The sequence below is a fragment of the Mugil cephalus genome, chromosome 17 (genome assembly GCF_022458985.1).
Source record: "Mugil cephalus isolate CIBA_MC_2020 chromosome 17, CIBA_Mcephalus_1.1, whole genome shotgun sequence".
Taxonomy (NCBI): Eukaryota; Metazoa; Chordata; class Actinopteri; order Mugiliformes; family Mugilidae; genus Mugil; species Mugil cephalus.
The window spans coordinates 2,308,420-2,324,994 of NC_061786.1; the positions used below are offsets into that span (position 1 = coordinate 2,308,420).

General features: G+C 40.5%; 1 protein-coding gene across 3 annotated transcripts in view; it reads right to left on the reverse strand.

Annotated features, from left to right (window-relative positions):
- ccdc88c (coiled-coil domain containing 88C) overlaps positions 1-16,575 on the reverse strand; it is a 45,969-nt gene that overhangs the window by 25,844 nt on the left and 3,550 nt on the right. For all 3 annotated transcript variants that reach the window (XM_047610146.1, XM_047610148.1, XM_047610147.1), the window contains 5 exons: positions 15,773-15,885; positions 13,241-13,349; positions 2,905-2,974; positions 1,721-1,779; positions 684-767 (listed from right to left, as the gene is read on the reverse strand). In XM_047610146.1, the coding sequence (XP_047466102.1) occupies positions 684-767; positions 1,721-1,779; positions 2,905-2,974; positions 13,241-13,349; positions 15,773-15,885 (435 nt within the window). The remainder of the gene's footprint in view (positions 1-683; positions 768-1,720; positions 1,780-2,904; positions 2,975-13,240; positions 13,350-15,772; positions 15,886-16,575) is intronic.

A 16,575-nucleotide genomic window follows, 5' to 3' on the forward strand; every position in this document is an offset into this window, starting at 1 on the left:
CACAATCAGTGCACCAGTAATATTTATATAAAGTTAACAAGCAACAGGAAGAAGAATGTGAAATGCCACGGTGAACAGGAAAACCACTAGCATAGACCAATATCTCATTCTAACTAACCATCTTCATTTGAAAGCCTAACGCTGCAGTGCAGCCTACATGCAGGAGAATTATTGTAGAGTTGAAGTTAGCAGCTCAGTATTGTTCAATATTAACTATTCTGTTCGTTTTCTGATGTAGTTCATATAAAGAACTTACCATCAACATAAATTAATGAATTTAAAAGACCAAGCTGACATACAGAAATAGATGTTTTCCCCCAAATCAAGGGTCCAGAAAACTTTTTGATGTATTCTACCCCATCAGGTCATTGTTCCTTGCTGCTCCTAACCATTCCTTATATGAAAAGGCACAGACAAAGACAGCTGAGGCAGGTATACTGTGTAATTTGGGTTAATGGGTAAAAAAAAACTGATAAGAGTCCTGCATTGGAAATGTTTCTGCAGACCTACACAGAGAAAGGTTGCTGAAGCTCAGACAGGAGCCGACATGGACGCCTTCGTAATCTGGCAAAGCAGCATGTGGACCAAGTAAAGTAAACATCGGAAAACACTGCAAAAATATTTGAATAACATTATTCACTGGTTCGATCACAGGCCAAAGCCGAGCGCTATGCTCTACTGACCTCCTGGATGTGAGAGACAATGGCAGCTTGGGTATCAATGTCCAGCAGCTTGATCTTCTCTATCATCTCCTCCTTACGCTCACACTGAAGAGAGAGAAAAGAAGAAATGAAAAGAACTCAGTCAAATCTCGTTTATTTTAAGGTTGGTTTTGTTTTACTCATGTCAGGAAACAGGGGGAAGGGAAATGGAAGAACAGCAGAATAAACAGTATGTATATATGTGTGAATGTAACTTTGCTAATCAAATATTTTGTAGGTTGAAGAAGTTATTTTTGTTATCAACATCAAAACCATTTTCATGTGGCTTTATCTACACCTCCCTCCCTCCCTCCCTCCCTCCCTCCCTCTGTGATCCCATTCATTGCTCCCTCATGGCCCTCCTCTTTCCTAGAACCAGTTAAACCAGTACAGGTAGTGGGAGGGTAGGGAGTGAGACAAAGGTGGCAACATAGAAAAAAGAGGGATGGACATTAGGAAGCAGGAAGGGAATAACAAATCAACGAAATAGAAGAGTACAACAGTTGTGTGGGTTAAGAAACATGGGGGAGGTGGAAATGACAGAAACAAAAAGCTGAGCGACCAAACATAGACATAGAAACCACCTGTGGGCCACCCCCCTTATGATTTGGCCCCTCCTGTTTAATTACAGGTAACCCAATTAACTCTTAACTCCCCACATCTGGCTAATGCTGAAATGACGTTCAGCGTTGCTAAGAATGGATTTCAGTCTTTGTTGCTCTACACTCAATTTAACAGATAACAACTGCTAATGTCCTGGGGGTTCCTAAGTTGCCAAACTGTGCAGTTACAAACTGTCCAAGTGCTAAATTGTGACTGGTTACTGTAGGAAGTCTGTGATGTGTTTTTAAATCTTGTAGACCCACCCACAGTCCCAGGCTCTCCCTGCACTCATCAGTAAGCACAATCAACGGCTGTGCTCAGACATGCAAAACTAAAGACACACAAATATATTTCCTGGGAGAGGGTGGCGGCATAGTACGCTCTGTCTGTCTGTGTGCGTGTTTTGTGTGTGTTACCTGTACAGCACAGCCTAGTATCAGCAACAACAGTCTCTTCAGCTCTTCCATGCTCTTGGCTGGTGGAACAAAACACAGAGGAACTCTGTATATCAGAATCAGCATGTGTGTTTGCAACAATCAAAACACGTGTACATAAAAAGCCCCACGGATAGTCTCTGATCATAATGTTAAGAAGTGATCTAAAGATAGATGAGGACTGAGCCTGCAGCACATCTCGTGCAGTGTTTAAGTACTAAGTGTTACAGTTAACCACTAACGTCTGTCTAAAGATTGTCATTTCACAGTCATTTAAGAGCAAAAGCATCCTGTGAGCTCCATTATTCTGGTTCACTAATGATATTTTTAGGTTCATCTTCCATGATGACTCCCAATGTACAAGTGTGATTCTTCTTGTGAGTCTACCATGCATTGTTCCCTGGTACTTGAATTTAAGTAGTACCAAATTACTTATGAGGCAGAGCATATAGTCCACAGTCATGCTGGACTGGAGGAACAACAGTGATGCTGTGTAGATGAAGGGCCAGAGTACACTCTACCTTCTGAGGAAGTTCAGGTCTTTCAGTGTCTGCACTGAATTACTAGAGTCTTTCTACCATCTATGGTAGCGAGTGCCCTGTACTTTGCTGTGGTTTGTTAGGGAAGTAGTACTAGCAAAAAAGACATCAGTAGGATCAACACAGTGATTGGTAGGAAGTTTGAGACATTTGTCTCAGTGAGGGACAGTGAGGGACTGTATCACATCCACTGCACCAAACATTGGAGGGTCAGAGGAGCTCATTCTCCAGCAAACTGATTCACCTCCGCTCCCATAGTGAACACTACAGAACTTCTTCTATACCTAACTCTATCCAGCTGTATAACAGCTCACATTTGTGTAACAACTGAGCTACAAGCAATTCCCCCTGTGGATCATTAAAGTCTGCCTAAGTGTAAGTCTAAAAGAGACTACCGTCATTGAACTTCTCAGAGAAATCAACATTTAAAATACTGTATTTTTGCAGCAGAATTCAGTGCAGGCCTGGATTCATTTAAATGCAGGATGAAGGATGCTACTAAACCTAAACTTAACAGTTTTATGTCAATTGTGTGTCCATTATACTGCATCTATAGAGTACAATCAGGAAGGGAGTGCAGATACAGAGAATTGAAAAGTTGTGTGCTGTGCCGTTAAAGTGTGTTACCTGACAATGGATCCTTGGCAATGCAGAGGATGTTGGGAAGGGGCATGACTATCAACTGCTGTAAGGTCTCCTATAACAGGGCAGAGGAAGAGCAGACAGATAAGTAGTGTCCTAGTGATAATGACCTCAGACCTTGGCACTGTTAGTTTAGTCTGAAAATTCTGAAACTATAATCAACTGCTGACGTAAGATCATCTGCAACAGACAATATAAAAACAGTCATTTAAAATGATTTAAAAAATGATAAGTGTCTGTTAAAATGTCATCTTTTGGTAGTCATTAATAAGTCATCCTGTGGCACGCAGGCAGATACGTGCTCATCTTGGGTGTCTGAACTAGCGGTTTGCTATGCTGAGTAGAAGCAGCTCTCATTTAAACACCTTTTGTAGAAATGAATCAAAGTCCAGCTAGCAACTGACCCAGACAAGTGTGTGTATAGGCAAGCAGCCAACAGGAAACACCCTGCTGTCCACAAAGTGTTTGTGCGTCTGTGTCAGGGAAAAAAAAACGCACTAGGAGGGAATGCTTTCCATTCCAGAATATCCTATCACGCCTCACAAACATACCTGGTTTTACTGATGGGCGCCTGAACATTTGATCATCTAGTTTCTAATGCCAAAGTAAGCAGTTTAAAAAGGAGGAAACATGACAGGGGAGAAGGGCCACATAGGAAGACATTAAGCTTTGTGAAAAGGACACATGTGAAGCACACTGGCTGATTCGACCTCTGGCTGAGGAGAAGGGAAGTGTACCATTCTGAGTGTGTTTGGGTTAGATCAGGGTGTTTTGGGAGGAGGGAAGTGACTGTCAGCAGGGAAGGGCTGGCTCCAACAATACATTCAAAAACACTCACACACACACAACTGAACAATCACACATACAAAAAAAGATAACTCTTACATGTTTGTGCTTAAAATGTTTACTAAGGCTAGTGTAAGTATATATTTGGTCACCGTCTCGGCTTAAGACATACTGCTGATGTTTAGAATGTCATCTGCTAACCAGGCAAATAAAAGCACTATCGCCTTACCCCAGCTACAGCTGAGCTTCAAGGACAGCTTTGCAATAGTGAGTGCAGAGGTAGAGCAATACCTGCAGATACTGTTACACTGGTCTATACACCAGGACGGAACACGATAGCCAACCAGACACATACACACACACACTGTACAGTGTGAATTAAACATGTGAGCTGGGTACCAGATATCTTTAAGGCAGAGTGGAACTTCAGCTCAAACACACCATTAGTCTGGAGGCCAACTTTATATTAGTTTCACCAAGGAACCTGACACAGAAAGGTTAAGCACTAAATATTAAATATACTCTCAGAGACTAATGGTGATGACATTTTGTATGAGGTGTGATACTGTTCATAAGGATGTGATGATCCTAGTCAAATTTCTGTAGCACTCCCCTAAAGGCTTTTTGTTTTTAACCTTATTGAATATCTTTGGCTATGTACTGGCATTATATTAGAAGATAAATACCTTGAGATTAACATTTGGTGCCATCAGTTCTACCTTCTGATGCCAGTGATGTGAACCTCAGATGGTGCAAAGCCATATGGAAATAGTGATGTTACTTTCTTAGTAGAAACTATTTTAACGGTTATGCAAAAATGGCCACAGTTAATTTATTAACATAAACACCAAAAACCAAAAACAATTTTAAATGATAACTGAGAAAACGTTGTCTTAGATTCTGTTAATATCAGTATCTGAGAAACTGTAGACCATTTTATTTTATTAATTTCCGACACAACTCAGCTCCAGACTAGCCTTGGGTTTTACTGGCCTACCATAACTAGACTCAAGTCAACAATACATGTTTTTGAAAATGTGGACATGTGTCTGCAATGCAATGACAATTATTTCATTAGCAAAGACAATTATTGATGAAAATTTATTGATGAAGTGACCATTCAGGTGTAGAAGGAGATGCACACAGAGGGATTGCCATGCTAAAGATTCCTTCCACACATTGAGCTTCTTTTAACATTGAGCATGAAGTGTTTGCGCCACTTTTCTTCTTTGAGTACTGAAATATTCAGCATTGTGACCTATGGATTATTTTTAAGAATACTGGAATAACAGCAATAATAATAATAATGATAATAATAATAATAATAATAATAATAATAATAATAATATATGTGCCCGGCTTCGCTCTGACTGCACTTTTAGCAGAGGCCACATAGCTTGAATATATGAAGCGTAAGGGACAAAGCAGTGGAGAGGTCGCGTCTTCCCAGAGGATCATCATGATCCGGCAGATCATTACCAAAGCCTCACACTGACTACGCTGGCTTGCCTTCTTCCCATAGCGTATCATGGTGCCATGTGTTCCCCAGGTAAATGGCTCATATGCAACCGCTATCCACATGATGTAATAGAAAGCATGATTCATCAGACCAGGCCACTTTCTTGCACTGCTCTGTCTGTCTGCTCCAGGAGTCAGCATGGACACCCTTAGTGGTCTGCTGCTGTGCAGCCTCATATGCGACAAACTAGGATGCACTGTATATTCTGACACCTTTTTATCAGAACCAGCATTAACTTCTTCAGCAATTTGAGCTACAGTAGCTCATCTGACACACGTGAGCAGAGAAGGCTGGGACCATTTGGTGCAATCCAAAAATGAGCTTTGTCTGACATGACTCCACCACTTTCTAGAACCCCTCACAAAAGCTGCAGCCTTCCAGATGCTCTGACCCAGTTGTCACAATTTGGCCCCTCATTTTTCCTTCTTTTAATACATCAACTTTGAGAAAGAAACGTTCACTTACTGCCTATTATCTCCCACCAACTAACAGGTGCTGAAGAGATAATCAGTGTTATTCACTTCACCTGTCAGTGGTCATAATGTTATGCCTGATTGGCGTAGGTTACAGTTCCACTGAAAGTCTGAGCATCTGAAAAACAGAAATCACTTAATACAGGGAGGAAATAGGAAACTGCTCAGTCAAGCTGTATGTTCATTTAGAGTTTTGTGTTTAGACTGGTGTCGGCAGGTATAGGTATCTTTTATTAATGTTGTATAATTGTTGTGTTCATATTACTTTTAGTAAAGAGAAAATAAGTATGGTGTCACAGTGAACATCAGTAATCATCAAAATGCATACTTTTTCTGACTTCACTGTGTGTGTGCAGTCGACTAGTAACAGTTCAGATCAACACATATTCTCCTGCAGCTACACCACTGGCAGGATCTAACACTTAAAACTGACAAGGAATCAATATGCCCCGCTACATTGACCCACTTAGACACACACACATGCACAAGCCCTAAATCCATGGCCCACTAACACCGTGGGATCACATATCTAATCCGAGATCAATGAAATGGTGAAAGCTAACAGGAGATCTGACTTTGACGGAGTCACCAGCTTCTGCGATCCACAATTTTTCCACCACTTGGATCAATCAAATCATAAAACTCTAGAGGCTCTGTACTGTTCGTAATCATTTACACAATGTAGTGTGGCATAAAATATATTAATAGGCTGACATCAAACAGACTCTGGTTTCAAAAATCACTTATTGGAAAGGAAACAATGACGATGTTTTAATGTAATGGATGTAAATTCACAGGGGAAATATATTAAATGTCAAATTTAGCAAAGACTGGACAGAACGGAGTAGAAAAAGTCTAAAAAAAAAAACAACTCATTTAAGAGACGCTGGCACTGAAATTGGACATGATTAGCAGTCATTAACTCATTTCTTTTTACACATGTAACAATTATGGAACAGGGTTTTAGCTGCTTAACCCTTTGTTATGTTTACCAGACTGTTTCTAAATGTACCAGTTTGTTGTTGGGTGCTGCAGAGAGTTTTCAGTGGGTGTTAGAGCTTTTTCACTGAAAAAAGCTCAGTTCGGTAACTGAAAACAATATAATAGAAGCTAAAAAAAAAAGGTGTGTGCTTAACGTTCTATAAAGCTGAGAGGGTCTGCAGATCAAGGGGATTAATTGCTACACATACATTGCGCATACATACATTTTGTGTAGTCCCTTTAAGATAGATGGAAAGCACCAAAACTGCAATCTGCTTGCCTGAGGTAAAACTAAGAAAAGTTGAGTCAAATCTTATTGCAGGATCAATTAAAAGCCTTATTTGTATTAGGAATGAATGTATTTGTTCCTGAAATACTAGTTTATCACAGTGAACTAGTTGCTGTGTTACTCTTACTCTCTTGACAGTGTTTCCATTGACACAGCACTGTCTGTGAACTACCAGTTTTTCTCCTCTTCCGGTTAAGCGGGTGGCTGATGTCGACGTACATACACACACTGCAGTGAGTTAGATAAAAATCAAAAGGTGAAACTGTTCTTTAGTAACCCTGGAGTCCAGGCTCGCCCATTCAGCAGTCTTTCCTGACAGTGTCTGGCTGTGTGTTGGGGTAATAAAACACTATCAACGTTTGACCGGAGTAAAAACACACACACACAGACACACACACACCCCCAGCGCCCACACACTGACTATTACTAGCCTGTGAGGGTGTGTGTGTACAAAGTAGGCCAGAGGATACAGAGTTCAAAACATCCCATGTAGGTTCAGGGCTTTGTTCTGCAGTTCCCACGGTAACCAAGGAGGGGTAAAGTGAGCAGGGAAAGGGGCGAGCAAAGGAAAGAGAGAAGGCGCGTGGTGCTTAAATTACTGGACAACAACAAATGCTTTTCACAAGAGCCAGAGTTTCACACTTTCAAAGCAGTAGCTGTCACACACTAACATTATGTCATAAGTATTAAGTATACAGACAAATACATATAAATAAGGGCTTCTACTTAAATGTTGACTTTTTTATTTGAGAAGTTTGACATGGAATCTCCTGCCATGCAGGAGAGTGAAGATAAAATGTAGTTGTTATATTCTGTGAGTCATACAGCAATGGAATTCAGCATTGCAAATACAGTATATGGCAGAACAATTAATCATTCATCTACTGCCATGATTCATATTCACACAAGTTAAACTGCCATTCTGACAAGTATTCCAAATTCAGCGGCGTTTATATGAATGGACAGTATCCTGATTCTCCTTTTAATGGTTTATTTGATCAGACACACAATCTGCAGCTTTTGATTTCACAGGTCCAATACTACAGCCCAAATATGTTACCCAAAAACCCCAACTGTGTTTGCTTTTAATGAGCAGCATGTGACACAGCCTGCAACAATGTAATCCCGTTCTCTACTACACCATCAGACTAGTCCAGACCATGGACTGTATGGTCCAAACATATTCTGATAAGTCATACACCACTGACATTTCATCATGGTGTGTGCTTCAATATAATACCTCTGCAAGCAACCAGATAGTTCTCCAACCAATCAGAGCTATTGCGTTGTGAACAAATTCAACTCCATGGTGCTCAGATGACATGTACGACTACAACTGATTCAATTGGCCCAGCAGATCTTTGCCAGAGCATAACAGATTCCAAAAAGATTGACTTCAGATCAGTCCTTTCCAACACAAACATTTTAGGAGAACGGAAAGTTCAGGCTAGTCTTAACAATGCATAAAGCTCCAGATGTTATTGTCACATTTTATAGATTGATGTGAGACATTTCTGACGTGTCTCTGACTGATGCTGGTTTTTAACATTGTTTACATGTCATTAGTGTACCCCGTTACATTTAATGACCTCTTGTATTCATCATGCCAAACAGTAGGTGCATTTATATTGAATGGAGTATGAGTGGGTGTTTGAACAGTGTGTGTGTATGAAATCATATGTTTATTTCAAGTCTTCAGTAAACAGTTTAATGGAAGCCAGTTTCCCAACACAGAGACACGTCAGATCACAGTACAAAACACTACAAGCACAATATTACATGGCCAAATAACGAAGGAATGGAAGCTCTGAGCTACTCCAGGCAATGTCAGCCAGCTACTACAAACAAAACAGGATTGGTTCATTTATTACCAGTTTGGATTGAAAACATCATACACATGCACACAAGAGTCACCAGTAACCAGGATACTCTTATTCATGATGTAAATGTAGATAACCAAATTTCTCTGAAATTTCTCTAAACATCATACCAGATAATATGATCAAAACTATGAACCACATGTCACATGTCAACCAGTTAAACAGTGATTGGCACAGTTCAAGAGGGATCAGACAGACCAGGGATGTGAATAGCCAAGAGTGTAAATATTCATTGTTACACCCGACAATTTATATGTTTATCAAACTTCAAACCAACAATTTCAGCAGGGGGCCAAACAACTTATGGAAAATATCTATTTGTGACTTTCTGACAGAGTCAAGATTCAGTTTAATATTCACTGTGTGAATAGATTTGTAAGTGATACAAAATTATTCCAAGAGACACCATTAAAATCTGAACCACTCTATATTCTATTTCAAGGAATACATTTCATTTAAAAGAACATTGCAAATGATTACAAAAAAAACCCTGTGCAGATGCGTAACCTATATTCTTAATTTTTAAGTCGTAGTGATTTGCTAATTATATTGTTTCCAATTCCGATTGGTGATGGTGTGCTGCTGATCTGTTACTATCTTTGGATACATTCTGCATGTGTTTCAGAGGTTTATCAAATTATACATTTTTATCTGATTACAAGGCAATTTATGTGGATTATTTTAACATCGCCACTCAAGCTCACACATAAATCCTACTGTAATTGTGTCCTTTTCCTTTATGACCAATGTGAAATTAACTAACTCAAACTGCTGAAAATCAATCTGTTCCAAAAAGAGCAACTGGTTCTTGTGGACAAAAAACTAACCATGTTACTGTTAATTAAAATCTGCACAGTTCAAGCTGTGCCAGTGTAGTTAGGGTGTGGTCGGCAGAAAGTAGAACACATAGATCAGACAGAGGATTAGACTGCGCACATCAGTGACATATAAAGGTGAGTTACAACTAACAGTACCTTCTATTAATGATTAATCTATGTTGTGTTCTGTCATTTAATAACAGATTAGCTCTTTGTCTGCAAAAAAATAGATCAATGCCTACAATAAATGACTTATGTAAAATTAGCTGCTTGCACTGATCAACAACTCAAGGATCAACACTCAGGTGAGACAGAACAGAAAAAAGCTGCTACTCTTCCCATTCAAGGAGCCATATCCAGCAACTGTGTTTTTACTGTCTAAATAGTCACTGTTTCATACTCCGTTGACAAAAAGATCAGTTCATCAATGGATTGTTGCAGCACTTGGGTGGACCAGTCAGATAGAAAAACCCACAAGAGCATGAAAAGATTAAATAGCATAGCGTGAAGAGCTTGTGATATCAGGTTACTGTGCTCTGTCTAATGGAGAGGACACAGAAAGGATGTGACAGATGTCTCCTCCCCTCCCCTCTCTCTGTCTCTCAGACACATACGCACAGGTTTATGCTATGTCACTGGGGAGACTGGGAGGATTCACCAGACCAGCTCGGGTGTCTGCTGGGACATCATCTAATTAGGAGAAAGCCAACGCCTAGCCACATGTGAACAGCTGGAGACGTGTGCATGCGAGTGTGTGTTTTGTCCTTGCAGCTGATCCAAAGCTGAGACACCCTCAAAAGCTCATAACTCATTCGCTTGTGGTTATAATATGAGGTGTGTGCAGGCACATGTGTGTGGTAAGGCGAGGGAGATTAACCACCATGGACAGATTAACCCCATATTGCCCAGAATGACCCACTTCATAGAGAGCACACACACACACGCACGCATGCATACAGAGTCAGCAACACATGTGGTTTTATTGTGTCCGCAACACTTCATGTTTGCCCGGTAGCTAATGGTTGTTTTGAATAAGTTAAAGTATTTTCCAAATTACTTTCCATGAATAAATTTCCCAGTCTATACTGATGGTTGCCTTAGCACCAGACAAGTATAATAACAAACCTAACAAAAATGCATTGAAATAAAGACAGAGAGGGGGTGTGTACACATATACAGTGTGAAACAATAAGAATTGAGATACAGGACAATCCAATTGTGTGGGCAGGCTATACGCAAAGATGGACAAAACAGTAGCAGACACGTAGTCATACACGTCATCTGAGCGCCGCAAAGTTGAATTTGTTTCCAGCAAAATGGTTGTGGTTAGGCTATTCAATTGTGTGAGGAATTTTTTCAATCCCCATAATGAAATCCTAAAGATGTGTTACTAGAGTCATATCCTGATTAGAACAGGGTTGGTCTATGGCAGATTAATACAATATAAAAATATAAAACTAAAAGAAACTAAGTGATTTATGTGTGCCTCTTATCTGTAAGAGGAAACGTGTCTGCTATTTCCCAATGTATTTACTTTAATGTCCTGTGCAAACTGTATGTGTGATACAGTGAATTTGTTTACTCCTGATGGTAAAAGCAGTAATGTGTGCCTATAAAACTAATCACTAAACTCAGAACATAAAACAGCACTGCTAGCGCCGTCCCCTGAGCTGCTAGGAGTGAGCTAAACCTCAGAAGAAGTGCTTTGGCAGCAGGATCGATGGACTGTGTGCGCTTGATGGGACCCAGGCGGAGTGTCGTGAGTGATATGGAGACCTGGTTCATAGTAAACCGCAGTACGTCTGTGCCCAGCTTCGGGACTCTACGGAAGGACACGCTCTGTTTGAATTTACATCCCTCCCTCAGCCGATAAAGAAACACCATTGACCAGAAACACCAGTATATACAGTCAATGGAAACAGCATGACGACACAATCCACACCACTGTTGCTACGCAACTGACTGAACATCCACATCACCTTGGACGCTATTTTACCAACAACTTTTGTATATTTTCCTAATACTCATTTTGTAAAAAAAAAAAAAATATTACACTGCTCTTTTTTATTTTATCTTATTTTATTGATTTTTCTTGTGGTTTTGAGTGTTTACTTTTATTAGCAACGAAGCTATGGTGACAAAGTAATTTCCCTATTTCCCTTGTGGATCATTAAAGTCTGTCTAAGTCAAGTCTAAGTCTAATGCATTTCCTAGAGCAGCAACATTAACAGCAATACTTGCATGCTAGGAAAACACTCCAATCACTGTGTGGGGGGTTAGAGCTTAGAGGAAGTGTGTGTGTGTGTCAGCAGGATATGAGTGCAGCTCAGACAAATCAACTGCATCTGAGCTCCTTATTGCTGATTTGACACACTTTGTACATGCACATGAATGCAGGATTTACGCTTCTCATCTACAGCACACACGTATTCATCGCACAGTTCAACTAAAACATTGAGGTGGCGTTTACTTGTCAGGCCTTGAGGTAGATTCCATTAATGTTGTGTGTAATGTCATAGGATGGAGTATAACAACAGTAAATAACATTGACCATCGTGTGACAAATCTTGTGTTCAATGCTGGGAAGTTCTTCCACCTGGTATTCATGTGTATGTTACTGTAGCATCGACCTGGACCAGACCAGTTAACTCCACCCCATAGCAATGACATTGATGGCAGCAGCCACCTCAAGCAGGATGCAGGCACACAGACACGCACACGAAAACGGTTTAGCAACAACTAAAAAACATGAAGAACAGTGTAGATCTGGCTTCTAAATTCACTAGATCTCAAACTGATCAAGTATCTGTGGGTTGATCCACACAGGCCCTTCCCATCAACTCATAGGACGCAAAGACCCCCACCAACAACACTGTGCTACCAGACAAAACACAACACCATCACAAGGTCCATGTCATCCTCTGATGAGTCACAACTGTGAAGGCACAAGGGAGACCCACACATATCATAACGATATGCCTGATCAGTGTATGTGGTGTTGTCGTGTGTTTTGTGTTGTTCATGTTGTGTGTTCATGTTGCTAAAACAACCACTTGTCAGGTAGCACATGATGTCAGTGCTCCCATTGCCTGTGCGTAAGTGAGTACAGACAAACAGCCCCTCCAGCTACTTCCTGCTCATATGGATTACTGCAAACTACTGGTCAGTTAGCACGTAAATCAAAAACCTGTTGGCCAGCAAGGTCAAAGCTAATCCATACGTATGCCCATCATCATTATTACAGCCTCTGCTGTTGTTAAGGAATGTATACAAAATTGATGCATCGGTTGTGGTTTGCAGGCCTATGGGGTCTGTACATGTCTCCAGCATCAAAGCCAAGACAGACGGGTCAGAAGACATAGACATGAGAACGATTATGACTACAACAAAACAAAACAAAAAATACACAAACACAGAGCAAGACTAAGAATTCACCCATTAGGCAAGGTTCATCAGCCGAGGTAAGTGTGTCCACCAGAAAAAATCACATTCTGCTCTTTTGCTTCACTACTATAGTACAGCTTCACACATGCAGAGGTCTGTGTGTGTGTGTGTGTGTGTGTGTGTGTGAGTACCTGGTAGTACGTCCTGATGTGCCTGGTGAGAACGGTCAAGTTGTGAAGGCGTAGCGCCACATCATTGTTCACATTCTTGTTCAGCCTCTGATTAGTGGGACTGGGGTCACTATGGAGATACACACACACACCACAGGAGCGCTTAGATTGACGTCTGTGGCTATTTAGTGCAAACACTGTTACACACATGCACACACACACACACACACTCTAACTATTGTGCTGGGGAAGGATTTATGCTCACATCACCACATGTCAGCCTGTGCCAGACTGATCTGCATGTGAACAGGGGGTGTGCTCCACTGTCTGGCTGACCCACCATGACGGTCATGACGTCAGTCTGATGCTGGAACTGTTGCATTAGGATGGAGCTATTTGATCCTGGGGCCTCCACTTGGCTGAGGCTGATTCAATATGGATCAAACTTACTAGCTTTAACATACTTCATGATTTTCACCCATATTTAATAATTCATTTTATACATTTAAACCAAAGACATTTATTTAGAGACTGGCTGATATTTCAGCTGCTTGAATCACTTAAACTGTTTTGAGTGGTTACACGTCATTAATTGTGTTTGCAGTTACCCTCTAGTCAACCTTTCAAATTCTGTGAGTGCTTAGGCTTCTATTGAAGCTTCGGACAGTTCCAAGTCTCAGACTTTGATCAACAACAACCTTCTAACTCCATAACTTCCACGACTTTTCAGAAAGTTTCTTACAGAATAGGAACTTGAATTGCCCTTTTCATCTCAATTCAAGAATTTTAACTGCTTTCAGCACTTTCAATCAGAGATAGTCCACATTCAGATGTTCTAGCATTTTTTTAATAATATCCTGTGGTCACATGTTAACATGTAAACTGAGCTTTTATAAATAATTCATGTAAGCCAGCCTCAGTCCAGTCGAGAGCTGCTCCATGTATTATCAAATATAGAGCTTGCAGCGACACTGTGGAGTTGTCTGACTTTAAACACAGACCTGAATGCATCTGTAATAACACAGTTATATCCAGTGTCGTGTGCATTGTTGAGCCACAGGTTGTCTGTTTAAGTCATCCAACTTTCAAAGTGCAACATGGAGACTAGTTAGATATTTAAAAAAATATTAAATTACAATGGCTCCAGATGGCACATTCTTCCTGTATAACTAGGAATTCTACCTCATCTAGTAGGTTAATTAAGTTAATTTTGACCACCATGTCACTGACTGGCTTTTCAATTGTTTTTATTCTTTAAACAACGATTTACAAGTCTGTAAAACTTATTAATGGTTTCACTGCTTTCCTTTCTCACCGTTTACACTTCATCTGTTGCATCGACAAAATAAATTTAGCTCTTATAACTTCCACAGTTTCTACTTTTCATACACACAAATTTTGCCAAAAGCATTTACAATATACAACTTAACCAAAACAGCATCTTTTATTTATTCCACCTGGAAGTTTTCACTTCAACTCCTTTCAGCACATTCACTCTAATGGAGTTTCAGCCTCCAATGACTATTAAACTGACACTGCAGCGTCATTCAGCGTTGACCTGAACTGAACTTTAAACTGTTCATTTGACGTGCATGGCATTTTTTGCAGCCGCTGTATTTGTTGGCCTAAATCGTTTCATCTTCAACCCCTTTCACTGTTTCAACCATTTCAAATGTTTTAATGGAAAATTATCAGCAGCTAGGTTGCCAGCGTTTCTCCAGGGAATTGAGCCTTTTCTAGTTTTATTTCCAGGCACCAAGTCAAGTCACAGCAGACGGACATATTAAATGAAAGTAATACTACAGATTTCTGCCCCAGCTTAGTATTTAGTTTCCATAAAGGTCAGAGAGCATAATAGATTTACAGACTGACTGATTTTACAGTTGACTGGATCTCTGACTGGCTGATTCACTAAGAGTCTGAGAGGCTTTTCTTTAATATTCCTCTCAGCTATCCTGACCTCCTCCGCTATAACCCACTTTCCCATAAACCCCTACCAAGTCCTAATCAGCCCCCTTGTCAGCCAAGCCTACATTCAGTGAGTGGAGAACAATAGCGTGATTATCATTGTTTCCGAAGACAATAACTAACATATGAACATGTGGTCTGATTAGGGTCACAGAGCCGTCTGGACTGAAGGAGATTCGGATTCCACACATGTTCATGACATGTTTTACTATTACAGTATTAGTGCTATCTCATACATACATATACACACATATAATATACATATACATATACATATACACACACACAGACACACACACACTCACACACATATACATCCCTGCTCTAAAGCGGGTGTAAGTGATAACTCTCACACACTCTGTTACACTATTTCTTACTGCCGACTTGAGCAGAACATCTGGCGGTGACTTTTACCACCTGAAAGCAGCGCGCCAGGATGTGGTCACACAGACACACTCACACAGACACACACAGGAAACACTGGATTAACTCATTTACCTCCTGACACCCGTACCAGACACAAAAATCCACATTTCTCACTGACTCATACAAATAAAAGTTGAAAGTATGTACGCTGCTACTTACATGTGAGTCATGATCTTGTGCAGGAAGACGCCATCCACCAGCTCCATGAACATGTTGACCCGTTCCTCTGAGCCCGAATCGCCACACGAACCCAATGGGCCCAGAGTCCGCACCTAAGGAAAGACAGAACGGCCAAATACTTAGGCCCAATGTTCTTTCCTGACTAATTGTGCGGCTTAAAATGATGCAGTAGTTGTGTGCACAATTTCAAAATGATTCTAGCCATTAAACTGCTTTTTTTTCCAGGTTTGGCAGGTTTGTCCAATAAAAATGGAACCACAACGGAGAAATTAAACCACTGGCTTTATTGTGAGGGAGTATACTGCATAATCCATCAAAGAGATGGCATCAGACAAAGGTGTCCTGTCGGCCAGATGGCTGAGATGCTTGCATACAGTATCACCACATGTTCCTGTTTTTATCGCTGATACCTCTACAAAGTGAAAGCTTATGTTTCGCCTAAAAATGTCCTTTCTTTGGGTGAACTGAAGAGGGTAGACACTAATAAGCTCACTGGTATTTGATCTGTAATCAGTATTATTCCAATTGTTAATCGTGTACCAAGGTTAAGAAGGTTCTTCATCCTGCTGATTGGTCAAAAGTCAAGAATGTAAATACTTAGTATCAAAATAATACAATAAAAGAAGGCTGTAGGAGGGAGAATGCCTGAAAGAGTTTGTCAGGATCCAAACTTTTTCTGGCGTCACCATATCCACTGAGTTGATGGATTGGTCCAGCATTGTGAAGAACAGAGGATTCTTGGTTGAAAAAGCAATCTGTCCATTGAGCTGTCAAGCTGTTGT